Here is a 27,602-nt window from a genome sequence, read left to right on the forward strand (position 1 = left end):
TCAGCAGGGCACCCCCTTTGCTCTTTACGGCACCGCCATCTTGGAGGAAGCACTTTCTTCTCTGAGCCTCCGGGTGTCCATCTGTAAAATGGGAACAGTGACTTCCTTCTCACCCTCTGAGGATTAAATAGGAAAATATTTTGTAGACTTTCAGAGGCTACGCATGTTTAATGAACAGCTAAATTCCACAAGACAGCCTCAAGTTCTTTCCCCAACTCTACAATGGAATCACAACATGGTTAACACCACCTCATCGGGTTATTTTGAGAATTAAATTAGAAAAAATGTGTGTAAAGCACACGCCCAGGATCCAGCATGGGGAGAGTCAGTCAGTCAGTGTGTGATGCTGCTGTTGACATGAATTAATTTCATTATTTTAACTTATTTTGTTCTTGGCTATGGGCTCACCTATCCCGCTTGGTGCTGTGGGTTCCCCAAGTGCATTTCCCTGCCAATCTTCATATCTGAGGACAGCATCCACACTCTATGAGCTGTCAGCCCTGTCCTTCTGTGTATACAACTTATTTTTAAGAAATAAACATTTATTTTGGAATCCTTTCAGGTGGATGGAAAAGTGACAAACGTAGGACAGAGAGTTCCCATATAGCCTACACTGTATGTTAGCATCTTCCTAAGAGGCTGACATTGGTACAAGACTGTTCACCAAACTCCAGACTTGCTCAGATTTTACCTGTTCTTCCTCTGATGTGCCCTTTCCATTCCAGGGTCCCACCCAGGCTTTCATGTTTAGTTGTCATGAGTCCCCATTCCCCCTGGTCGTTGACAGTTTCTTAGTCTTGCCTCCTTGTCCATGATTGACCGTCTGCATACTGGCCACAAGGCAGTGCCCTCCAGTCTGAGCCTGTCTGTCGTTTTCCTTGTGATTAGATGGGTTATAAGATCTGCAGCTTGGTTTAGATTCTTCTTCCTCTGGCCTGAACCTGAGTGTTTCAGGGGATGCTGCGAGAAGAATAAACTCAGTAAATGAAGATGGAGGCTTTGAAGATGGAAATGTTCTTGGAACTAAAAAAAAGATCGCACTTACATGAATCCCATTGACTGTGCTTTGGGCTCAGTGACAGTTTCCAAAGTGAGACACCAGTTTCAGCAGAGTGTAGGCTCTGCCTGTCCTGTGCCTGGGAGAGACGCTGCTTCTGGTTAAATGGCAGTCAAGCGCTTCATCTGCTTTCACTCTGGACGTAGTTAAAACTTCGGATAGATCATTAACAATTTTATTTTTCAACCAGAAGTGTGTGGTGATCAGTTACATCTGTGCATACTTCCCAGTGAATTTATTTGAATCACCAGCCCTTTTGTTTATAGGCCAGTTGCCTGGGTGCCGCTGTTGTTTCTCCTCCAAGCCTGGCGGAGGTTTAGGCTTTGTCTACACGGTCACAGAATAACAGCAACGCCTGAGTGATGGGCCTGTTTACAGGCAGTGTGCTCGATGTTAGTGTTGTTCCTTTCCCACTCAGTGATGTGGATACCACATTTGGCATTGGTCTTTCTGTACGCTCCTTTTCCTATTTCATCCTCTGTGAGCCCTTTCCCATCAGTCTAGAACAGTGGTCGGCAAACTCGTTAGTCAACAGAGCCAAATATCAAAAGTACAACGATTGAAATTTCTTTTGAGAGCCAAAGTTTTTTAAACTTAAACTTCTTCTAACGCCACTTCTTCAAAACAGACTCGCCCAGGCCGTGGTATTTTGTGGAAGAGCCACACTCAAGGGGCCAAAGAGCCACATGTTGCTCATGAACCGTGGTTTGCTGACCACTGGTCTAGAGTAATCCATATGAGTACAGACCCTGAGGGTGTGCATTCCTGACCTGTATGTGGTCAGAACAGAATGGTCAACAGAACATACTTGGAAGCCAGGACTCCTGGCCTCAAATTCTAGCTCCTCCACTTACCCTGTCCATACCAACAGTCGATCACCTGGTGTTCTGAGCCTCAGTTTCCTCTTCTATAAAAAGGATAGCAGCTGATGTAGGAAGTCAGGGTGGGGGTTGAATGAGTTCCTTGGACTGATGCCTCGGATGGAGGAAACATTCAGTCCGTGTTGATTATTGTTGTTATTATTATTGTTTTTGGTGAGCTTGTGTATTCAGTAATTATCAGTTACATTCATGAAAATATATGGTATATTTTTCCCTTTGAAATGTATTCTTGTGATGAGATACTTAAACTTTCTTATTGACAGCAACAGGCACGTGACTCAGGGTTTCTTAATCTTGGCATGATTGGCATTTGGAGCCAGGTGATTCTTTGTGGTTGGGAGCTGTACTGGCAATAAATAGAAGGCTCAGCTCATCCCTGGCCTTGGACAACAGGTGGCTGCAGCATCCCCAAAACTGACAACCGAAATTATACCCAGACATTGGCAGCCATTCCCTGGGGTACATAGTCGCCTCCTGATGATGTAACCAGTGTAAGTGCGAAAAGATTTCCCCCTCTTATATATGCTTTCTTCCTTCCATCTTGCCCTATATTTCTTCTTCAAATAAAAACCTGACACCTTTCTTGGGGAGCTTTTGCCCCACCCCTTGGGGCTTTGGTTGCAGTATTTAATTTCCAGAATATTTCCATGTTCAACTGTTACTACTGAGTTAGTTTACAGTTCTTTCCCCCCTGGTAAGTGAGTTTCCTTTTCCTTTTCTGGTAGATGTGTGTGCCTGCTTTAAGAGAAAAAAAGTGTGATTGAATGTCTTCCTGGGTTTGGTGGACAGCAATAAAGACACCTGTTACGTGAAAGGTACTTTAAAAACGTGCACAAGTATTTTTGCCTTATTTCCATTTAATATATAATAGCAAAGTAGGAAAAGTTAAAGCTTTTAAAGGTCCTAACGCCTGAGTATTTCTTTAGGATTGGCATTTGTGTGCAGCTGCAAAAGGTACCTTGAGAGCTGGTCACAGGATGGCCGCCCTGTGGCCATTTCAAAGCGAAAGGCATCAGCATTACTGCACATTCAAGGTTGGGGTAAAAACGTGCAGCTCGTCCTCATTTTGTCAAGGGCAGTGCTCCTCTGTGACCGAATGAATTTCCAAGTTGCAATTTCACTATATTCAATAGGAGCTATTTAAAAAAATAAAAAAATAAAAAAAAATATATATATTGTGTATATATATATATATATTGTGTATATATATATTGTATATATACAATATATATATATATACACACACATATATATATATATTATTGATTTTGTACAGAGAGGAAGGGAGAGAGATAGAGAGTTAGAAACATCGATGAGAGAGTCATCGATCAGCTGCCTCTTGCACACCCCCTACTGGGGATATGTCCACAACCAAGGTACATGCCCTTGACCAGAATCGAACCCGGGTCCCTTCAGTCCCCAAGCTGACACTCTATCTACTGAGCCAAACCGGTTTCGGCAATAGGAGCTATTTTCCTTTTGGACGTGATGAGTCATTGAACTGGATGCCCCCCAGAACTGTTTACCTTTTCCAATAGTTCAGGACTTACAGGCACATATCAGCTCTTATCTTAGCTTGTCAGGCAGAATAAAGTAATGTTAGAACGACAGTATCACACGGTTCTGAAAAGCTGATTTATTGGCTCTTTTGGTTTCTGGCTTCCCAAGGATGAGGATGGCGGGGCAGGCTGCGACACCTTGTTAATTCAGGAGAATATTAATGCCCTCCGGTGACAGGCCTGTTGAAGTAAGTGGCGCTGGGAAGCCGTATGAAGGGCGTGATCGTCCCTGAAGAGAGACAGACTCTGTGGAGGCCAGCAGGTTCCAGACTTGCTTATGAGAACCGGGAGGTAGTATCATTGCTGCCACTCCTGGGAAGCGCAGCCAAGCAAACAAAAAGTGTGGAGTTGCCTGTGATGCCAGGGAACAAAGCAGAAGGCGGGAGGCTTGCTGCATGAGGAAGAAGAGGGAGCAGAGGCACGCACATGTCGGCACTGACCGTGTGGTCACGCTGTCCCAGGCTGGCTCTGACTATGGACTTCTGGAAAGCCAAAGGTCTGCTACCACAAAGGGTAGGCTATCACTAAGAGGTTTCTTTCTGTTTATAAGGAAAGCGTGACTTTCCCAACAACAGAATTTGCCCAGTTGGAATAGTTTCAAGCAGTCAAGGAGAAAGAGGGCTAAAAACTAGGCATTCCATATCATCCAGGGCAGAGTCTTAGCTCCGAGACCCATGAAAGCAAACCCCAAGGCAAGGACTTGAGGCCAGGACCTTTTTCTGGAGGATGCCCCTGGGAAGTGGTGTGAAGGAGAGAGAAGTGAGACCAGGAGGACAGGAAAGCTGATAAATTGTGCCGAGGGGCTGGTGACCATTGTGGGCAGCCGGAGTCAGCCCTTTCTAGAACCTCGGGAAGACCTAGTATAAGACATCTCAGACATGCCTCTTGGGTGGGCCAGGGAAACCAGGGTATTTATCCTCCAACGGGGTCCTCAGGGCAGGGGAGCTCTTGGGCACATTAAATCTGTGTGGAGAGCTGGAGGGCAGATGATCTGATGCCTGCTGGGGGCTCTTTCCTGTGACCCTGCATCCTGACTTGTCAGAGTGATTAGACCTCAAGATACAGGCCAGAGGGGGCAAGGAGAAGGCCTGTAGGACTGGTCCACAGTGGTCCTCTGTGGCTGGAAAGGCCTGTGGGCAGGAGGGAGACAGGGCTGGGCTTTGAAGCATAGATAATGTGGGGGTGGGGGTGGGAGAAATAGGGAAGGGAGTGATGCCTCTTGGACTCTGCCCGTGCCCTGCTGGTCCCATGGACCTGGCCATGACCACCTGGGAAAAGTGTCCTCAGAATGAGTGACGGAAGGTAGCTCGTCTTCCTTTAGGACCTGTTTACAATGCTTCCTGCGTGAGGAACAGAAATCCTGACTTGACAGTGGTTTAAAGAAGTGCATTTTTCTCCCTCTACTAATAGAAGTTTTGTGGTAGGCAATCACCACGCAGAGCTGGGCCAGGGCTCTGAGGACATCACAGACCCAGTTCCTGCCTCTTGTCCACTTCGCCCCAAGCTGCTTGTCTGGTCCCCTCATGATTGCAGAATGGTCATCCAGCGTCAGGCTGCAGATTCCTGCTTCAGGCAGAAGGCAGCAGCCCAACCACATTGGTCCCTCAGCAGGACACAACGGCCTTCTCTCTGGGGTTCACGTGGGCCACGGGATTGCCTTGGGCCAGGTGTGGGATGCTTTTGGCTTTCACAACTGGTAGACTGCTCCTGGCATCGGGTGGGTGGAGGCCAGGGATGCTGTTACAAGCCCTACAGTGCACAGGACATGTCAATGGTGCCGAGGTTGTGAAACCCCGGGAAAGACCAATTATGGAGCATTGCTTCGAGCTGAGCACGTTGCTCCCTGAGTAAAATAGAGGATTTTGTGTAGGCATCTCACAGCACTCAACACGGGCAGCAAATGGGCCCTCTGGCAGGAGCCCTACCCCTGTCTGCCTGCCTGGCGCCCTGGGCCAAACAAATTAAGAGATGAGGAGGCCAGTAGTCTCATGGGGAGAAGATGGATACAGTTACGTTTCGGAAGTTTTCCATAGTCTCTGAAAGGGGTACTGTATTTATAACTGTGTTAATCATCAGCACTTGTCTCTCTCATGATTTAATCACTACGTCCAGGGCATTAATATTATCCTTCACAGTAATTTCTTAAGTGATTCCCTGACTTATCGCAGGAATCAGATTCTCGAGCTGTGTTACAGTTAGAGTGGCCTTTGTCCTTTAGAATGTTTGTATTTTTCCAGGATCCTCTGGAAGAGGTACCTGAGGACCAGGAAGGGGCATGCTAAACTTTGGACAGCTGTTCCTTTAGCTTTCCATTAGCGTTTGAAAAATGTCTCTTTCAAGCAGTGTTCATTAAGATTTTAATTCTGCAGTTTGTTCCTTTTTAAGTGACATGCAATTAATTAAGGTTTAATGTGTCATCTATTTTTTGCAATGACACTTTTACTGCCCCCTTTTCATTTCAGTCCGTTTATAAATTGTACTCCAGCTAATGAGTTCCACCTTGATTTCCAGTTCCAAATAATTACCACTCTTCTAATATGGCTATTCTTTAATGTGTCACAGGATCAGGAGCATTACCAGGTGAAACCGGGGGAGCTGGATCTGCCTGGGCCGTGGGCCACGGGCCACGGGCTCCCCTGCTCTGCTGGTTCAGCACATACTGACCAGTCCCCACAGTCAGGCACCCGGGTCTGCGTGGGACGGAAGCCTCAGCCAGCCTGGTCCCTGGCGAGCTCGCAGAGGAGATAGTTGCTCCCCTTCTCCGCATCGCTTTGCCCATGGAAACATGACTAATGGGACTTGAAATCCCGAGTGATTTTTAACTGTAGGTGGGGCTGAGATGGGACCAAGATGAATTGAACAGCAACTCCTTATTAATTCTGAAACGTATGCAGCATTCAGAGGGCCCAGTGGGTGGTGTGGATTCATTAAGGAAGTGACTAGTGTGAGTGAGACTGTGAGGGTGTAGGAGTCAGGGTTCTCCAGGGAAACAGGACCAATGAGTGATATACTAGCACATTAAGACGTTTATTTATTTACTTTTAATATATATTTTATTGATTTTTTACAAAGAGGAAGAGAGAGAGATGGAGAGTTAGAAACACCGATGAGAGAGAATCATTGATCAGCTGCCACTTGCACACCCCTCACTGGGGATGCGCCCACAACCAAGGTACATGCCCTTGACCGGAATTGAACCTGGGACCTTTCAGTCCGCAGGCCAACGCTCTATCCACTGAGCCAAACTGGCTTCAGCAAGACGTTTATTTTATTAAGAGGTGTAAGGAACTGGCTTACGTTGGCTTGGGAGTTGGCAAGCTCAAGGTCTGCACAGCAGTGTAGGAGCTGAGGCTGCAGTATGGAGTGGAATTCCTTCTTCTCGGAAAATTCGGGTTTTGTTTTTAAGACCATCAGCTGATGGGACAAGGCCCACCCATGTTACCTCAGGCAGTCTCCGTGACTTCAAGTCAGCATTAACCACATGTACACAATACCTTCACAGCACACCTGGTTTGTGTTTAATTAAATCCCTGAGTCCTAGAGCCTGACCATGCTGACACAGAAAACTCACCGAGGAAGGGCCTGCTGGTGGGGGTGGGGGGCTAGGTCGGGGGGAGGGAAGTGCCTGGGGAGAGGGTCATGGACTTCTCTCTTACCGGCTTTGAGAGTTCAGGCAGGTTCCTCGGCCACTGTGACCACCATCCATCCTGGAACAAACCTTTGTTAAATGTACGCCTACCACCAGCCAGTGTGCTGTGTGGTGAGAAGTTAAAAGCGAGGCGTGGCCTTGGCATTGGAGGAGCTCACAGTCTGGTAAAGATGACAGAGCCACCATCAACTAACCACTCAGTGTGAGACGTGAAAACGGCTTTCCATTTCTGCAAGATCACGACGGGGCTCCCCTGCTCTCAGAGACCCGGGGGGGGACAGGGAGGTAATAAATACACCGAGTGGCTAGATGATGATGCTCTCTGAACGCATAATAATCTGGCCACTCAGTGTACATCCTATATAATAAAAGGCTAATTTGCAAATTGTTCCCTCGACCAGGAGTTCGACCAGCAGGCAGGCTGGCTGGCCAACTACCGTGTCCCCTCCCCTGGCCAGGCTGGACCCCACGCATGCACGAATTCATGCACTGGGCCTTTAACACACACACACACACACACACACACACACACACGTATGCACCAAGTAGCTAGATTATTATGCGTTCAGAGATAATAATAATAATCTGGCCACTCAGTGTATATCCTATTTAATAAAAGGCTAATATGCAAATTGTTCCCTCGACCAGGAGTTTGACCAGCAGGCAGGCTGGCCGGCCAACTATCATGTCCCCTTCTCCTGGCCAGGCTGGCCCGACTCACCCATCCATGCACAAATTCATGCACTGGGCCTCTAAGTGGCCCAGTGTGTGTGTGCGTGTGTGTGTGTGTGTGTGTGTCTGTGTGTGTGTGTCTGTATGCACACACACACACACACCCCGGGTGGCCAGATTATTCTGCATTCAGAGATCATAATAATAATCTGGCCACTCAGTGTAGATGCAAGGGCCCCAGTACTGTGTATTTTTAGAACATTCTAGCAGCAACAGTCGCCTGTTCACAGAGCACCTGTGTTGTCTTCATCTCTCCATTGCTGGAAAGCCAAGAAATCTCATTGCTTCAGAAATCCCAGTGTTTGGGTGCCGAGGCCAGGTGGTTTTACTTAGGAAAGAGGCCATTAAGTGGAGCGTGCCGAGGTGGTCTGTGTTATAGGAAACAGCCGGGGATGACCAGAGGCAGGTTCATCCAATGTCTGTCTCTACTTGCCCAGGGCGAGAGGCCGCTGTTAGGTTTGGGAAGTTTGACCCATTTCATTCCGCTTGCCACCTCCCTCCTAACTGCCTGTGTTTTTCAGGGGCGGACGTCCACGCCAGGGACCCCCACCGCGGGATGTCGCCCCAGGAGTGGGCCACCTACACGGGGCGGACGGAGGCCGTGCGCCTCATGGGGAGGCTGCTGGAGCGCCCCTGCGCGGAGCAGTTTGGGGAGAAGTACAAGGCGGAGCTGCCGCGGCCCCTCGAGGGGGCCCTGAAGCCCGGGAGCAACAAAAGCTGCCTGCAGAGGCTCACGGAGTTCGTGCGCTCCACGCTGACCCCCCGCTCGCGCCCGGGCCTGGCGGACGGGGGCGCCCTGGACCACATGGTCAGGATGACCACGAGCCTCTACAGCCCCGCGGTGGCCATCGCCTGCCGGACCGTATGCCCCGAGGACCCGCCCTGCGTGGGGAAAAGGCGGCTGGCGGTCCAGGAGATCCTGCAGGCTCCGGGGGCCCCAGACACCCGCGCCCAGGAGAGGGACAAGGCGGAGGAGCCCGAGCAGCCATCCCGGACCCCCCAGGCTGTGGGGGCCTCCAGGGAGGGCGCCCCGAGAGCCAGCCTGGCGGCCCCGCGGAGGACCAGCCTCCTGGCGCTGCGGAGGCGGAGCAGCGTGCGGCCCGGCGTCCCCATCCCCCGGGTGCGCATCACCAAGGCGCCCGCGCCCACCTTCCAGCCCGAGCGGGCGCCCGCCAAGGCCGGCGCCAAGGACAGCTCGCACCTGCAGCTGCCCAAGTGGCGGTACAAGGAGGCCAAGGAGGAGAAGCGGAGGGCGGAGGAGGCGGAGAGGCAGCGCGCGGCGGCCGCGCACAAGGGCCGGCGGGCGGCGCCCTGGAGGAGGCGGACGTGAGGCTGCGGGGAGGGTGCGGGCTGCGCGCGAGGAAGGATGCGCTCCGGGCCCCGCTTTCTCCTGCGGGACAGGAGCCTCTAGGAGCCCCCAGAGAGCAATCCATGTCTGTTCAGGCTGCACCCAAGGGTGAGTGGGTCACAGCACAAATGGCTTTGCCTAAAACCAGTTCTCCTGGCCATCAAATACACCTGGCGGGCAGTTTGCCTAAAAGCCTACCTGCCTTTAGAAGAACCTCAAGAAAATTTGAAGGCCAAGTTATCCAAGGGCATTTTCTGTATAATTTTGTATTTTAATCACGATAAAATTTGCAGCATTTTACTAGTGGTAGGGTTGTTTGTATTTAAGACAGTTTTAATGCATTTATCGAAAGATCCTTTGCTTAAAATGTTGCTCCTAGCAATAATTATGTGTGATATCTCTATGATTTCATACGGAATTTAGGAAAATTCTCCCTCCTTTTTTTGCTGATTTTGATCTTACTTTCCATTCTCATTGTGGGTACCCATAGCCCTGTGTATTCTTATTGATTTTAATAAGTGATGCCAAATATTTGTTTCTATTTGATGGAGACATTTTTTTTTTTTACAGCAAAATGATCAAGTGAGACAGGAATCAGATTTCCTTATATCTTATTTGTTAAAGCTATTTTATTCACACGGGAGTAACAATGAAGAGAAACCTATTGTCAAAGTATGAGACAGTGCATAGAGAAGCATGTATTTATTGCGGGAACTAAACTCACTTTAAGCAAGGGATTTTAGGTAAGCTGCTACAAAATCTTTACCATATTCCAAAACAGATATAAGAAGCAAAACTCTTTTTAATAAAATGGGGGCAAAGCTAATACATTACTATTATTATTATTAGAAAAACAAAAAGTGATATGTGCTCTTTGATAAATAGAGTTCAGGTGTTCTTAAAATATTAGAAAGATGCGAAACAGATAAGGACCCCAGAGTGAAACCCCTGGAATGGAGGGGGTAACTGGTAGAGGACCAGGGATTAGAACTGACTTTTAGGCAAAGCCTCCTCCAGAGGGCTGGGCAGTGCACTCCTCCGACTCAGTGCCAACGATGCCTGGTGCGGACTGCCTTTTCCTTTTCCTTTTCCTTTGAGAGCTGCCCCGATGCTCACTTCATCCTCACACCGACTGTGTAGAATTTCCAAGATGGGATATGGGGACTTTGGCAGAGCACAGATGTGGCTTGCCCTGGGCCCTGAACTCTCAGTAGGAGTTTTCTGTCCACACTTTTTTTTTTTTTTTTTTTTTTTTAATCTGCCAAGCACTGAGAAACTCTAATGAATCTCTGGCCAACGGGGCTGTAGAGTATGGTCACATATGCACTACTGACAGCACTTTATTTATGTCCTGCTTGGAAGCTTAGATTTAAAATATTACAGAGAGTGAGAAGCGCTGCATTATCCTCCTGGATTCACAGGTCAAACCGTGTTCACTGGCGACATTGGGCCCGGCTGTCTCATGCTGCGGGTGGTGGCGGTGGCTCTGGCCTCTCTGTTCCCTCCCACCAGCACTACCAGGCATTGGGTAACCAGGGGTCTCATACTCACTCCCCACACCCTCCCTGCTGCACATTCCATGGGGAACAGGTGTGGTGATAGCTCCGCTTTTAAGGTCCGATTGTAGTGAGTTCCACCTGCATTCCAGAGAGGCACAGGGAGGATGGCACGGAGGGCTGGGCCCACTGTGAGCATAGCTGGTAGCAGCTGCCTGCAGGCCACCCTGGCGCCCAGGAGCTGGGATGGGCCAAGATGAGGGCTGGTCCCCGAAGTGGAAGCATCCCTGGACTCTCTGACAGTCTGGCATCCTTTCAGATCCCATTTTCGGCGTTGATGTATTTTTGTGGCTTTGAATGGCTGGCCGCAGTGTCTCACTCAGGGGCCAGTCCCTGCCCCTGTGACCAGTGTCAGGGCAGGGGCACGGCTGGCCCTTCTGGTTTCCATGTCTCCTTGGCGTTGTCACACTTGTTCCCTGCCATCCCGTTCGCCTCCTCTCCTTTTCCTCACCTGCCTTTTCTTCCTCTGCTGTTTCCTTCTCCGGGTTTGGCTAACTGCCTTATTCATCCCTAGCCCCACTGCTCTGAGGTCTGAACAGGGCGGGAAAGCAAGGCCACTCAGAGAGGCAGTGAGTGTCCCTGCTGAGTGTTCATGTCATGCCCTCCAAACACACAGTAGTGAACGAAGTGCAGATTTTTCTAGCGTCCAAGCAGATGGCTTAGAACCCCCCCCCCCCCCCCCCGTACTCCCTGGCTTTTAGGGAGGAAGCCCTAAGTTTCTCTCCTGACAGATGACAACCCCCCCCCCCCCCATCGATGTACAGAGTGGGGAGGTCAGGTGTCTGCTTGCACCCGGATATTTATGAACTATAAATAGTAAATTTCAACTTGACAGGTACCTTCTCAGGGATTTATATATAAACATAGTTAGGGGCAAAGTGGAAGTATGTTTTAATACTTTGTAGTGTTTGTATGAATTACGATTAAACTAGGCAGAGGAAATGTGTCTAAGGCAATGCCAGTGCTGCTATTTCCCAGGGGGGATGTCTGGGAATGGCCCCTCGGTCAAGGTTTCCTGGTTATTGGGAACCCAGAACCTGCTGCCCCAGGGCTCTGGGGTGGACATGGAGTGGCTTCAGCGCCTCTCGGCGGCCTGTGGATGCGGCCCTTTGTGTGTATGGAGAGAAGCTCACCCGTGGGAGCTGCGGTGGCAGTGATAACACAAGGACCCCTTCATCGCTGTGACTGCAGAGCTGGCTCCTCCCCATCTGACATCGGGGTGTGGTGTGAAATGACTCCCTTTTCTATGTGCTCATGTGATCAAGGCTGCTTCTGCCAGCCCAGCACCAAGCTCAGAGCGGGAGAGCAGGGAACCCTGGGCGGTCGTCTGGGGTGGCCTGGGCATCGGGGATGGCCTGGGCGTCAGGCCGCTCGCACCTTCCAGGGCTCTCTGGCTGCGCCAGGGAGACACCCCAGAGCATTAGGGACCTCTGCCTTTTTGACGCGGCTCCCATGGGTAGCATGCGACACCTCAGGACTATGAAGGCGGGCAATACAGTCCCTTCGTCATCTTAGCTGCGGGCCCTCCTAAGGCCGAGGCTCACTGTGCCGAAAAGGCTGGATTTGGCGATGCCGTTCGGAAGTGGGCCTTGGGGCTCGGAGGGACCGTTCCAGGCGGCTTCTGCGGGCCGTGGGTGACCAGGTCTCCGGCCGCTGGGCTGCCGTCTGTGAAGCGGAATCGCATGGCTGGAGCCAGACCCCGGCCCGGCGACGGATGGGGAGCTGCTGTCCCGGGAAGAATCCTGGGCACGGAGGTTTGAAGAAGCCTCCCTGAGGCGTAAATAACTGAGCCGAGACCACGGAGCGGGTGTGACTGGGCTCCCGCAGCCTCCGGCAGGAGCAGGTGCCCGCCCCGTCCACACTACAGGAGAGGGAGGCCCTCTTCCCAGAAGCTCGCTAAGCTAAGCTCGCTCTGGGCGAGGAGCTGCAGCCCTGCTGCTGTCAGCTGTCCCTCTGCCCCAGCTCCCCTGCAGACGCCCGCCCGCTCACTTTCCCACCCTCATACAACCAGGTCGTTCCCGGGAGTATGAAGGCTTATCCCAAACGATGGGAAGCTCCTATTCACCACCAGCCCTTCATATGCGAAAACGCCAGCACGTGGAACTGTTCGGATTCTGGGCCTGGGCCTCAGTTTCCCCTGCAGCAGGCTCGCCTTAGCCGGGTCCCATCCAGCAGCTGCCGGGAGGGCCGGGGTCAGTCATCTGGGGAAGGAAGGGTGGAAGGCCAAGCACAGTCACTCCTAAGACAGCCGGGTCACGTTTATGACAGAAAACCGCCCGGCAGAGCTGTCGGCTGCCACAAAGCACTCAGCACAGAAACGGCTCTTCCCAGCTGAGGTTGCGCCCTCCTCGGAGTGCACCTCCACGCTTTCAGAACTTATGTGGGCATCTGTTCTGTGTGCCTGCTGCGTCAGCTGCTCGCCTCGGTGCCCTTGAATTCACGTGGCTCCTCATTAACATTTAAAATAAGTGGCCACAGACCTTCCCCTGGAGGTTATTTTTTCAAAGAAAGAGGAAACCCTGCAACCAGCAGGACTGAGGAGCTGATTTTTGAGTGGCTCAGATGAAGGCCAGTGACGCGTACAGTCTACACAACCTCCTCGCTCCGACCCAGCCTGAAATAAGCCGACGTGACAGGTGTGGCCCTGTGGTGCCGTGACAGCCCGCAGCAGCAAAGCTGGGCCAGAGTGGACAGTGTGTGATAAGGTGTGTGTGTGTGCCCATGCGTGCACACACATGCACGCACACACGTGACCTGAGAGGAGACCTGGCTTTGTGCTCACAGAGGTGACTGCTGCTGTGGCTTCACTGTGGCTCCCGGGAAATGTCCGGGGTGACCTGCTTGGACGGTGTGTATTCAGGAGGACCGGACGGCCAAGGCCACTGTGGGCACTCAGGCCAACACACGTGTAACACAGCCAGTGTGTCCTAGCACAGGACTTGCTTTTCAGAGGCAGTTTGGCCCGGGTGACTAATAGAGGAGCTCCTTGGCGAGGTTATATAGCTGGTATGCCTCCTTGACATCCTGGCACGGAGGGGCCCTGACTCGGAGGACTCTGGTTGGAGAGTGGCCACCGGGTGGGGCTGACTCCCTGAGATTTGGCGCCGGGCTGACATAGAATCCACACTTTACCCTTTAAGAAGTGCTAAGAGTTCCCCAAGTCAGCCTCCGTGATAGATACTCGAATCTAAGGTAACGTAGTTTGGGGCTTGAGAGAAACCGGTCCATCAGACTGTGATCCCTTCTTAAGGAAAATGTGGAAGAGAAACAAAAGCGAGGCTGCCGTGCTGGGTAGAGCGGGCCTGTGTTGACCTGATGCATTAGGAAGTTTTGTTTTTTTGTGGGGGGGAGGGGGAAGGGGTCACGTGGAAGCGCTTTCACAGCAGTTGGGGAGCAGAAGGTCTAGAAGCTGGTTTGGGACTGCACAGCAATGTCGAATTTGATGAAAACTATAAAGAGAAGATATACACTCAGAAATGTCACCAGCAACTCTGGGAGCCTTCAGAACTGCCTAAGGAGTTTGAACAACACACCCACTCAAAGAAACAGGGAAAGCCAATCGCATTGAAATTCTCTTCATGCGAATCACCCTGCCTGGGACTCCCGTGGGGTCTGCGGATGTGTGTGAGAGGGACCAGGGTTCCAGTTCTGTTTCATCTTGGGATAAGCTATTGTTCTGGATGTAAAGCTATCTTCGTTGTCATTTCTAAAAATCCGGTAGGTTTCTGGATATTGTGAAAACGTTGGGTCCGGATGTGATTCTGTAACTTTTATAGTGTTTTATTTGGAAGTGAGAGTGTTTGTTTATAGGAGGTATTTTCCTATTTAGACCTCAGGGCTATTTTGGAACTCCCAAATAAATGTGACCCCAGCAGCTTGGGTTTTGATATCCAAAAGGTAAATCATCTTTAAGTTAAATATGATATATTGTTCAGCAGAAAGAATGTACCTTTCCTTTTTAACTTCTAATAAATTCTGTACTTAGTGTTTTAAAAGTGTAGAAAAAAAGATGTGATAATGTAAAAATGTGGGGGAAATTGTAGTTATAGAATTAAAAATCACTTGTGAAATAAATATTCTTATGGTACCAGAGTGTGATATTTGAATAAATTTAAGTGTGTATAAATTAGCAAATGAAACAATGAAATATACCAGTATTTTATAAAAATATATGTTTATTGATTTCAGAAAGGAAGGGAGAGGGGGAGAGAGAAACATCAATGATGTGAGAGAATCATTGATTGGCTGCCTCTTGAATGCCCCCTACTCTGCCCTTGACTGGAATTGAACCTGGGACCCTTCAGTCCGCAGGCCCACACTCTATCTACTGAGCCAAACCAGCTAAGGAAATATATATTATTATTTTTAATGTCACTTATTTGAATCAAAATAAATGTGCAGTTTCTTCTTCTGGCATACTTTTGCTTTATTTTTCAAAGATAACATTTAAAAAATGTTTTAAGTTACCAATGAATACTTTGCCATTCATTAAAACTAGAGGCCTGGTGCGCAAAATTCATGCACAGGATGGTGGGGGGATATCCCTCAGACCAGCCTGCACCCTTTCCAATCTGGGACCCCTCGAGGGATGTCTGATTGTCCATGGATCAGGCCTAAATGGGCAGTTGGATATCCCTCTCACAATCCAAAACTGCTGGCTCCCAACTGCTCGCCTGCCTGCCTGCCTGATTGCCCCTCACCACTTCTGCTTGCCAGCCTGATCACCCCCTAACCACTCTTCTACTAGCCTGATCATCCCTAACTGTCCTCCCCTGCAGGCCTGGTCCCTCCTAACTCCTCTTCCCTGCTGGCTTGGTTGCCCCCAATAGCCCCCCCAAAAAATACCCTTGCTTGCAGGCCTGGTCCCCTGGCAACTACCCTCCCCAACCCCGGTGCAGGCCTGGTCTCTCCCAACTGCCGTCCTCTGCAGACCCAGTCACTCCTAACTGCCCTCCCCTGCTGGCTTGATCACTCAAAACTGTCCTCCCTTGCTGGCTTGGTCACTCACAACTGTCCTCCCCTGCAGGCCATCTTGTGTCCACATGGGGGCAGCCATCTTGTGTGTTGGAGTGACGGTCAATTTGCATATTACTATTTTATTAGATAGAATAATCTCTTTGCAGGCCACCTCTTCTGATCTACACATTAATAGACCAGCATCCTTTAGTCATATTTCCAAGTATTTACATACGTAAGTCATATAAAAATATAGTTTTGTTTTTATGAGTAGTCTTTTATCTCAATGGTACAACGGAAATGTTCTTTAGTTCCTTTTCTTTAATTGAATGACTCTGAAAAGCTTTTTAAGGAATTTAAAAATTTATTTTCTTTTAACAGCTAAAATAGTTCTCAAACACAAAAGAAATCAAGCAAGCAGTATAAAACAGTCTTCGGGGAAAAGTGACTTACCCTCCCCCCGGGCAGCCCCTGAGACCACTTACTTGTGCATCCTCCTGGAAATACGTTCTCAGTGTTTTCTTCCCTGAAGCTGTTATACAATGAGATCCCATTGCATGTACAGTTTCTTTCACCTGTGTTGGGGAGAGCATGTTAGTGTCTTCAATCTTGTTGCTTGCTATGTAGTATTCCTTGGGAGAGGTGCATCACAATGCATTTAACCCTTTCTCCATGTTGGACTATTGCAGTATTTTTGGTTCTTACCTCTTACAAGGGAGGAAGAGCCTTGAACTGATCTATTTGTATACTCAAGTGAATCTAATCCTAAGACGGGTATAAAAGTGGGACCTGCCAGGTGGAAGGGAAGGCAGTGTAGTTGCAATAGTCACTGCAGTGTTGAGGCTGCTGAGATTTGCTGGGGATGGACAAAGGAGTCATTTCTCACCTGCTGTTCATCAGACTTTCTAATTTTTGCCAATCCAATAGTTAAACAATTGTATTTTGCTTTAATTTTCATTTCCCCAATTATTGGCAAGCTTTAGCATCTTTTCATGTGTCTTTGGACCACTTTTGTTTCCTGTTATAAAATTTTCTTATATCTGTTTCTCAATTCTTTTATTTTTTGATGTAATTTTTACTGATTTGTAGAAGTTTGCTACAAATTTTGGATCATAGTTCTTTGACATATATTGTGTTTATTTTTTTCCCATTTTATCTCTTATCTTTTAGATATCTCAGATAAAAGTTTTAAATTATAATTTAGTCAAACTTGTCAAACTAATTAAAAAATATTTGCATTTTGTGTTTCAAGGTAGTTTTTTCTACCCCAAATTTAATATTTTTCTTCTATATTTTCTCCTGATTTATAGAAACTATTTCTTTTCTTTTTAGCTTTAAAAGTATTACAATCACGCACAGTTCGTCATTTATGTGTATTTGATGGGACTAAAAACAAAGAGCTCTTATATATTTGTAAAGTTCTACTCTGCGTTTAAGAAATCTTAAGTCTGATGCATTAAAAATCATAGTCCCACTTATTAAAATTATGATTGAGGGAGGATCTACATAAGAGGTCAAATTTTAAATGAAACCTTGTTCTACGTCAATATTGTTATTGGAGATACTTGCACTCGTTGTTTGTGAAAGAACAAATGAAGTGGTTATGTGATGGGTGGAAATACGGGTGAGTGGGGAGGTAACAGACAAAGGGTAGACGTATTCAAAAAGTCTGAGAACTGGGACGTGAAAAGTGAGTGGGAGAGAGGAAGATTTTCCTGACTAATGCACAACCTTGAAACTCAAAGTTCCTTCCCATGGGACCCAGGGGTGCGGTAGGGGAGGCCTAAGGTGTGCCCCGGGGGCACTCTGTCTGAGGGCCTCTAGAGCAGGTCTGTGCTCCTCAGCCAAGAAGTCACCCTGATGAGGAGTTCTGTGCGTGGCCCTTGCCCCTCACTGAGGCCCTTCACATGGTCGCTGGCTCCCAGCAGGTCACCCCTGCTGTCTCCTTTGATGGGGACTGGGCTGGCTTCCAGCAGTGGGGACATTAAAAGTGGCCTGGAAACCTCCAGCCTGCTGACAAGACAAACTTTGATGTACAAATTGTCTAGGTACGTTGTCAGCTGCCTGCAGCATCCCATCCCTGGTCACACTGTCCCTGCAGCAAAGTCACCGGATCACGGGTCTCCCAGAGCACTGCTCTCCCTTACGTTTTGCTGACAAAAAAATATACAACACAGTACAACACAACACAACACAGTAAAATACATGACTCAAGCTCAAGTCTAGTGCTTCAAAAACATTATTTAACAACAACAAAGTTGAGAAGTCAGTTTGCTGTAAGGATATGATTTCAAATTTTCAAAAACTCTTAACAGAAAAGCCTTGTTTGTGCAAGACCTAGTTGGGAAGCTGGGTCGGGCCGCTCTCCGGGCCACCAGAGCCAGGAGGGCTCAGGGACCTGGGCTGTGGTGGGGAGTTGTCCCTGGCAGATGTCCTCACTCCTGGGCAAAGGACTCCCTTGGATGGAAGCCCCGAGTCCTTCACCCCCTGTCCCTGAGCTGCCCCTGGGAAGGGACCAGCTTTGACCTGCTAACTGTGCTGAGTGGTCACTGAAAGGCGGAACCTTGCCCTCCTTCTTGGCCAAACCCCATTGGGTGAGGCTCCTGTCTCGTCTCCCTCCCTTGGTTGAAGTGCGTGATTCTCTGTGAAGGATGAGAGGTCATAGGTTGCAGGTGGGGAAAGCAACCCCTCCTTCGTTCCCTCCTATGACTAGATAGGTGCTGGGCCCCCCCGTCCCACCATCTCCAGCACCAGCCTGTGTTTCTCTAACTCTGCACACTCATTTTAGTCCCTGACCCAGGTCCTTGAAATATCCCTGTGGCAACAGATGAACCCCTGTGGGTATAGAAACCTCTGGTTCTCAAAGCACCAGGGTTTCCGGTGGAAGAGCAGCTGGAAAAAGTCCGAAATACACCTGTGTGAGTTTCCTGTGATTGCTGGAACCTCAAACATGGATGGCTCCAAACAACAGAGGCAAACGTATTCTGGAGTCCAGGCGTGGGCAGAACCACAGTCCCTCTGAAATCTCTCGGGAGCATCCTCCTTGCCCCTTCCAGCTCCTGGTGGTTGCCAGCATTCCTTTGCTCATGGCAGCCTCTGCTGTCGCCACATGGCCGTTTTCCCTGAGTGTGTGCCTGTGTTCACATTTTTCTCTTTGTATAAGGATACCAGCCATTGGATGAGCGCTCACCCAAATCCATGGACGAAGATCCTATTTCCAAAGGAGGACACATTCACAGGTACCTGGGTTAGAACTTCGACATATCTTTTTGGGAGGGACAACTCAACCTGCAACACCACCCCAGCCAACTGAGCCAGAGACACGGGGAGCTTGGGAGTGCATGCCCCCCAAACACTGCACCCCACCAGGCCCTCGTCCTCACACCCACTCTCCAGTGCTCTCCCTCGTCACTGGCCCCTGTGGTTACCTGCCCGTCCTTTGCCCGACCCTGAAGGAGGCTGGAAGCCAGTTTTAGCCTCTTCTCCGCACCTCTGCCTAGGCCATCACAACAACAGCCCATGGATTAACGTGCCAGCTGGAGGCGGTAGGTATTCAGCTGTGACCTTGCCCAGGAGCTCTAGGCCAGGTGCCTACAGCCCACTGGTTCAAATCCAGCCCCTGCCTGTTTCTAAAATGCAGTTTATTGGAGCTCCCTGCTTGCCATATTGTCTCTGGTGGGGTTTTTGTGTTTTTTGTTTGTTTATTAATCCTCACCCGAGGATTTTTATTTTATTTTATTGATTTTTAGGGAGAGTGGAAGAGAGAGGGAAAGACAGAGAGAAACATTAATGTGGGAGAAACACATTGATTGGTTGCCTCCCGCATGAGCCCTGACCAGGGCCTGGGCCAGGGAGGAGCCTGCAACCGAGGTCAGAATTGAACTTGGGATCCTTTGGTCTGCAGGCTGATGCTCTATCCACTGAGCCAAACTGGTTAGGGCTCTGTGGTGGTTTTTACCCTCCAAGGACACAGCTGAGTTGTTGTGACTGAGGCCTTCATTAGTTTGATAGCCTCTTACTTACCTCACTGGTGGGGGAGGGGTTCTTGCCTTAGGGCTATGGGAATGGCAGAACACACAACTTCCCACACTGGACAACTGAGATGCCTACAGGTCATTCTGGGGACAAGCAGAAACCAGAGGAGGCCCACCCAGCACACATAGGCTGTCATCATCTTCCTCAGTTCATCTGCCTGGGACTCAGGGAATGGACCCCCACCGGCTGCTTCCCACCAGCAGAGGGGGTAGTGGAGGCTGTCCTGCGGGTGCCTGATCAGGCCAAGCCCAGGAAGGTGTAGGTGTTTGACTAGGAGGACATTAACCGACAATGCAAACCAGCTGTGTCAGCTCGTGGAAAAGGCAATGTGGAAGACGCTCTGCTTCATTCCAGCCTGGCTCTTCCCCCAGAAAAGCATACGGGGAGGAAGATGCTTGGTTGGCTTAATTACACCAGAGACAATACACATATTCCAAGCTGTGTGGGGTCCAGGCTTGGCTTCGCTACATGTTTTCTTTGCGGTCCTGGCAGTGTTGCTCATTTCCTTGAAGAATAAATCTCTGGTGCCGGTGCTGGACGGAGAGGTGCTGGGGCCCTCTCAGCACTGACTCCATGCTCACCGCCTTGATTGACAGCCCTCAGGGGCGCTCCACTCTTCTCTGCCTCCAAGAGCTCCAGGTGATCAGGATGTTCCTCAAGAAACCCAGCGATCCTTGCGGGAGATCGATCAGCACAACCCAGCCTGCGGTGGGGATGAGGTCTGACCTGTGTTTGAAAGGCCTTCTGAGCTCTACCGTCCTCCAGTAGGAGTCTTCCTCCAGGGAGAACTGAGTGGGCCCCAGGCCCTGAGCGAGCCCCGGTTCTGGTAAGCTGCCTTGCCACCCCCTCATGCCCTTCCCCCCAGGTGGAGAGGTGTCCCTGCCCCTTGCCGCATTTCACCGTGGTTTAGTGGATTCTACATCCGTGCTTAGCTGCTGTGCTGTCCCCTGTAAGGATAGTTAAATTAACTTAACTCATTATGTTGAAAAAAAATGGCATTAAGGCAGGAAAAAAACCTTGAGCTCTGAAAAGCAAACAGTAAATATATGAGGGATTTCATGAGTTATTTTAACTGGCGGGGTGGGCTCAGTGCCATCCGAGGGTGGTTACATATCTGTGATGTGACATTGCAGGTCCTTTGAGGGGGTTTTCTTATGCTTTCAAAGGGGTCTTCAAACTACGGCCAGCGGGCCACATGTGGCCCGCAGAGGAGTCTGATCCGGCCCGCCAGGTTTTTTGGGCAGTGAGCGCAGCCGAGGTGTTACAGTAGGAATTAGTAGTTCATATAGTCCGGCCCTCCAGCTCTCTGAGGGACCGTGATCTGGCCCCCACTTTAAAAAGTTTGAGGACGCCTGCACGGAAATCTTACTATGCTTTATGGAAATCTGACTTCTGGTTACTCCAAACAGTGTGTCTTGGGTTTTGTTCCTGTAGGCTTTTAGGATGGAATGTCGTTGTTTTTTTGCAGAGAGTCTTTCCACTCCTAAGTCTGCCTTCTCAGGCCCAGTGGGCCCGAGCCTGAGGAGAGGTGGCACCGGTCAGGACGTGGTCTCTCACACTGTCCCGTTAGGCGAGGACAGACCTCACCCACATGCCCTGCTGCAGGTGCCTCTTCGGCCGGGTGTGATAGATACAGCAGGTGATACTCATTCATTTTGGTGATCGGAATGAGGATGTCTTAACTGAGAGTGGGGCTCACTGATACCGAATCATCTTCTGTGGTCCCATAGGGCTCCCCCATTAGCGACGGCACCCAGAAATAGTGCTTTTCAGAAGTGACTGAACCTGAAAGTCTCCAGCCCACTGGTGTGCCGAGGCGGAGGCATCCTGGCACCGAAGGGAGAGAATTTGATGATAAAACACGAGATTTTTGCAAACACTTGTTCTGTCCGTCCGTCTCCTTTCTGAAAGGTGGTTTTTCTGCCCCGTGTGATGTCATCTACAATAGTTGTGCGGGTTGCGTGGAACATGTTCGGTGTCTGAGGGAGGGGAAGGACGCCAGTGTCCCACGCCTGCCATCTAGGTAGGGGGGTGACGGGAAGTGCCAGGGGCTTAAGAAACGGCCCCGGCTCCAAGCGTTGACAGCCAGCCTTTATTCCTCCTGGATGGAAACAGGGTTTGTGGAGGGGCGCTGGGGAGGGGGCCGGGCTGGGAGACAGGGATGCAAGGCGCTGACAGCCTGGCCTTCCCTCCTGCTTAGCTGCTCGCTCTGCAGAGAGACGCCCATTCTCCTCCTCGGCTCTTCACCTGCTGTGTCTTCTGAGCGCCCTGAGGGTAATCAGCTGGAGACACTAGGGTCGAGCACGGAAAACAGGCTGCAGTTGTTAGGACAGAGGCTTCTAGACCTTCCTTGGAGGATATTTACGCAGCTGAGAAAAAACCTGGTGTTCGTCGTGCCTGCCTGGGTGAGTGTGCCCGGGAGGCCATCGAGGGACTCTTATCTCCGCTCGCCTTTGTATCGGTGGCCGAGAACACGGCCTGATGCTGTAGATCCGTCGCCGCCTGCCGAAGGAAGAGGCTCGCTTTATCTAAAACCTTCCATTGCGCCCAGGAGCGAGTCAGCATCGGAGCAATCTGCTATTTTCTGCTCCAGGGACGGAAAAGCAGACGCAGCTTAGCTTTAGCTGCTTCCGCTTCAGTGTCCTTGCCCCCGAAGGACAGATTTCCCCCGAAGGATCCCAGCAGGAGGGGAATTGGCCTTTAATTGTTTAACATGGGCTTCTCGAATAGGGTCATTCAGGTTTCTGAGCCTCGGCACAGCCCACATTTGGGTCCAGATAGTTCTTCGTGGTGGGGCTGTCCTGTGGACGGGGCGGTTTTAAAAATATATATATATTTTATTGATTTTTTACAGAGAGGAAGGGAGAGGGATAGAGAGTTAGAAACATCGATGAGAGAGAAACATCGACCAGCTGCCTCCTGCACACCCACCACTGGGGATGTGCCTGCAACCAAAGTACATGCCCATGACCGGAATCGAACCCGGGACCCCTCAGTCCACAGGTCAACGCTCTATCCACTGAGCCAAACTAGTTTCGGTTGGGGTGCTTTTAGCAGCAGCCTGGGGCCTCTGTTCACGAGGTGCTCCCCACTCGCAGCTGTGACAGCTAGAGGCATCTCCAGACACTGCCCACGGCCTGTGAGGGCCACGTCGCCCCCAGGTGGAAGGCACTGCCCTCGAGATAATGAACATCATTATTAGAACGCTAAGCACATTCCATGCTCCCAGACCATCTCTATTTAAAGAACGACACGAGCGGGTTTCTGGCAGTTTGTACAGAGACGAGTCTTTGTGCTACAGAAAGCTGGGTTCTGCCTCTCAGGTGACAATGCTGAAATGCAATCCAAAGCCCCATTCAGGCTTCCCCGATTGCATCAGTTCATTATTTCATATTGTGTGGGGTCTTCTCCAGGCGACAAATTGGATTTTTTTTTTTTTTCTTTTTTGAAAGCATGGCAGTTGGATTTTTAGTGATATTTAGGATTAAAGGGGAAGATGAGAAAATTTTTATTTTCTTGTTATAAGTGCCCCTAATTGAATTTTAGAAAGTCTGTTTGGAAGAGGAAGTTGGACGTTAGACAACGTGCTGTGAGGCATGCGGATGCTTCAATCTGGTCAAAGTGAGAACGGGTCTCAGATGCTTGGAGGGTCTCGAGAAAAATGAGCAGCATGAGCTTGTGTGATGGTGGTTCATGTGCCAACTTGGCTGGCCAAGGCCCCAGATATTTGGTCAGACATTATTTTGGACTAGAGGTCCAGTGCATGAAATTCGTGCACAGGGGGTGGGTGGGTGCGGGGCATGTCACTCAGCCCAGCCTGCACCCTCTCCAATCGGGGACGTCCCTCTCACAATCCAGGACTGCTAGCTCCCAAGTGCTCGCCTGCCTTCCTGACTACCCCTAGCTGCTTCTGCTTGCCAGCCTGATCACCCCCTAACCCAGGGGTCCTCAAACTTTTTAAAGTGGGGGCCAGATCACGGTCCCTCAGAGAGCTGGAGGGCCGGACTATATGAACTACTAATTCCTACTGTAACACCTTGGCTGCGCTCACTGCCCAAAAAACCTGGCGGGCCGGATCAGACTCCTCTGCGGGCCGCATGTGGCCTGCGGGCCGTAGTTTGAAGACGCCTGCCCTAACCACTCCCATGCCAGCCTGATAGATGTCTAACTGCTCCCCGGCCAGCCTGTTTGCCCTCAACTTCCCTCCTCTGCCGGCCTGGTCACCCCTAACTGGCCTCCCCTGCAGGCTTGATTGCCCTCAACTGCTCTTCCTTGCAGGCCTTGTATCCTCCAACTGTCCTCCCCTGCTGGCCATCTTGTGGTGGCCACCTTGTGTCCACATGGGGGCAGTATTTTTGACCACATGGGGGCAGCCATCTTGTGTGTTGGAGTGATGGTCAATCTGCATATTACTCTTTTATTACTGTAGATAGGATAGAGGCTTGGTGCATGGGTGGGGACCGGCTAATTTGTCCTGAAGGGTGTCCCGGATCAGGGTGTGGGTTCCCTTGGGACATGGGGCGGCCTGTGGTGGTTTGCAGGCTGGCCATGCCCCCTGGTAACCCAAGCGGAGGTCCTGGTATCTGGAATTTATTTTCCTTCTACAATTGGAACTTTGTAGCCTGGAGCAGAGCCAAGCTTCCTGCTTGCTCCATGGCGGCAGCCATTTTTTGTTGGGACTTATGTATCTTCTATAATTGAAACTTTGTAGCCTTAAGTGGAGGCCTGGGCTGACCAGGATGTGTGGAAAGCTTTGCTTCTTCCATTGCTGGGGGCAACCCTAGCCTCCTGCTCTTTCCAGCTTGTGGCTGCCACCATTTCTTTTGGATTTGTTTACCTTCTATAATTGAAACTTGATAGCCTTGAATGGAGGCTTAGGCTGGCAAAGGCAGGTGGAAAGCTTGGCTTCCTCCATTGCCTGGGAAACCCAAGCTTCCCTCCTGCTCTCTGTGGCCATAGCCACCTTGGTTCAGTTTATTTGCATACTTGCTCTGATTGGCTGATGGGTGTGGCTGGTAGGCATGGCTTGTGGGTGTAGTGGAGTGATGGTTAATTTGCATATTACTCTTATTCGGTAGGATGTTTCTGTGAGGATGCTTTGGGTTGACATAGATATTTAATGTTGACATAGATATTTAAATCAGCAGACTCTGAGTGAACTGCAGTGTCCTCCATAATGTGGGTGCACCTCATCAAATCAGTAGAACAGAGACGGACCTCCCCTGCCCCTGCTCCCAAGTAAGATGCCTTTGGATTTGAACTGCAACACTGGCTCTCCTCTGGGTCTCCAGCCTGCTAGCTGACCCTGTAGATTTTGGATCTGCCAGTTTCCATTATCACCAGAGCCAATTCCTTAAAGCAAATATCTATTTATCTACCTACCTACCATCCACAGCCTAGTTTGGTTTCTCTGGAGAACACTGGCTAATACTAGAGGAGAAATCCCAAGCGTTCAATTTCTTGGTTAAGCGTCACCACCCACTCACCCTGTTTTCCAGGAGCATATGGCTGTGGACGCCTCCTGGGAAGGCTACGCAATGCACTGTTTCTTGCTTTTGTTTTGTTTTGTTTCAATACTGCAGAGGCCAGCAGGATGCCGGGTCTTGGGGGTAAAAGGTTTACTTTGGGTTTGTAAGAAGCATTTAAGCAGCACAGCAGCTGTCAAGTTGGAAAAAGCTGTGGAACAGCAGAAGAGCACCTCAGGCCACCAGGGCAGGCAGCAGATGTTCTCAAAATAATTAATAACCTGGCTGGGTTTGGCAATGTCTCCCCTCCCCACCTAGACCCTCCCGTATCCCTGCCCTACAGCTGGTTCTCCATGACACACTGTGGTTTCTGCACCAACACATACATGGGCTCATGTGTGTGTGTCCACACATAGCTTGTGAAGGGACTGGGACTGAGGATGGGCAGCGGTATCCTGCTTCGGGCGTGTGTTATGTACAGGGGAGTCAGTATTCCAGATCCTGACACCCCCCAGATCCACATCTGATCAATGAGGCACCTCCCAGTGCCAGTCTGTGGTCTGACTCTGGACCTCAGGGTTGAATAGTTGTGATTATATTTATTTATTTAAAATATATATCTTATTGATTTTTTACAGAGAGGAAGGGAGAGAGAGAGAGAGCTAGAAACATCGATGAGAGAGAGAGACATTGACCAGCTGCCTCCTGCACACCTCCTACTGGAGATGTGCCTGCAACCAATGTACATGCCCTTGACTGGAATCGAACCTGAGACCTTTCAGTCTGCAGGCCAATGCTCTATTCACTGGGCCAAACCGGTTTCGGCAGTTGTGATTATTTTTGCATCCCACTCGTATGGGTTACAGAAGAGCTTTGAAGAGAGGCAAATGTCTTGCTTGTCAAAAGCTGCTCACAGCCACCCCGGACTTCCTAATTGTTCCTCCCTAAGTCTGTTCCCAAAGGCCCAGAGCACAGGGCCTGCTGCTAGGTCCAAGCAGGGTTTTAATCAACTGCCTTACACTTTTCCATTTTAGGACATTCTAAAGTAGATGATTAGACTCGAGTGCCACACATCCAATAGTCCACTTTGTGTCTGTGAAACAGTTTGTGAAAATACCCATCATGCATGCAGGTTTGTGTTTCTATAGAAACCATCTGGCAACCCTAGTAAAAAGGAAGAGAGAAATGTCTGAAATGTAAGAGAAAAACAGCCACGGGAAGAAATGCAGGGGCTTTATTATAATCAGTATTATTCTGGAAGTTAACAATTGTACTCATTCAGGAAACAGTGTTTTCAGTGAGCTCACAGATACATGCCAGGTGCAGATACAAGTCCGTAAACAAGCCCCTCCGGAAACAGCTCAGCGCTCCTGCCTGCAAACCCAGGCAGCAGCCCCGCGCCGGCATTTCTGCAGCGGAAGGTGCAAGGGTCTGCACAGGCCTGACCTGCACTGCCTGCTCTCAGCGCCCTTCTGGGATGCCAACTCTGGGGGTGGGGGTGGGGAGCTGCTTGCCCCGTGTGCCCCACGACCATGCTGCCCACAGCGTGTGCCTCTCCAAAGCCAGCCTCGGTGTATACCAATCTCTCAAATACCAGATGTGATCACGTGGTACCTTGAAGGTTAGACTCCAGCTCCCGCAAGCCAGTGGGAGGAAACCGACATGGCCTTCAGAAAGCCAGGCAGGGCTTTTCCCACGGGAGGGCCTGGGTCTGCCTGGGTCTGAGTCACGCCAGCCCATTGCAGCCCTGCACTGAGAATGACATCATGAGGCTGGTGGCGGGCACGCTGCTCCCAGCGCACTGCTGGCCTGCAGCAAATGCCACTGCTGGCGAGTGGGGCGGCTGGCCGGGCCCTCCCCAAGCCTCTGCCTGGGAAGATCTGCAGGAGCCTTTGGCTTTTCAGAAAAGCAGGCACTCCACCCCTGGGTCAGAGAGCAGCCCATGGCGGCTGTGGGCAGGAAACGCACAGAAAGCGGGGCCATCTGAGGGGCCCAAGGGAAGGTGGGCCCAGCGAGCGTGACAGGCAGAGGAATCTGGGCTTTCCTGGCCCTAACGGAATGTGGTGTCTCTTGTTCCCAGGGAGACGAGGGCAGGCTCGGCCTGTTATCTCTGCGTTCACTTCTCCTCCCACGCAGCCTGTGCTCCTGCTGTGTGTCCAGACTGGCTGGCTGCCTGCCTGGCCGGTGGCCACTTCCAGAACTCCGACAGCTCTAGAGGTGAGTGATGACAAACACGGGCTTGTCTCGATTGCTCTGGCGCAGGCTGCCTTGATGGCAGGGCAGTGCTGGACTTGGGACCCACACTGAGATCTCCTCCCAGAGGTACTACCTTTGGGCAAACTACCCGCCCTCTAATTTTTCAGC

The 27,602-nt window shown here is 50.3% G+C and overlaps 1 protein-coding gene across 2 annotated transcripts in view; it reads left to right on the forward strand.

Annotated features, from left to right (window-relative positions):
* The window catches only part of ANKRD33B (ankyrin repeat domain 33B), a 63,801-nt gene extending 48,932 nt beyond the window's left edge, over positions 1–14,869 (forward strand). For both annotated transcript variants that reach the window (XM_045571876.1, XM_036411214.2), the window contains one exon: positions 8,400–14,869. In XM_045571876.1, the coding sequence (XP_045427832.1) occupies positions 8,400–9,208 (809 nt within the window). In that variant the 3' untranslated portion in view covers positions 9,209–14,869. The remainder of the gene's footprint in view (positions 1–8,399) is intronic.
* Positions 14,870–27,602: the final 12,733 nt, after the last annotated feature.

This window comes from Pipistrellus kuhlii, unplaced genomic scaffold (genome assembly GCF_014108245.1).
Source record: "Pipistrellus kuhlii isolate mPipKuh1 unplaced genomic scaffold, mPipKuh1.p scaffold_m20_p_4, whole genome shotgun sequence".
NCBI classification, from domain to species: domain Eukaryota; kingdom Metazoa; phylum Chordata; class Mammalia; order Chiroptera; family Vespertilionidae; genus Pipistrellus; species Pipistrellus kuhlii.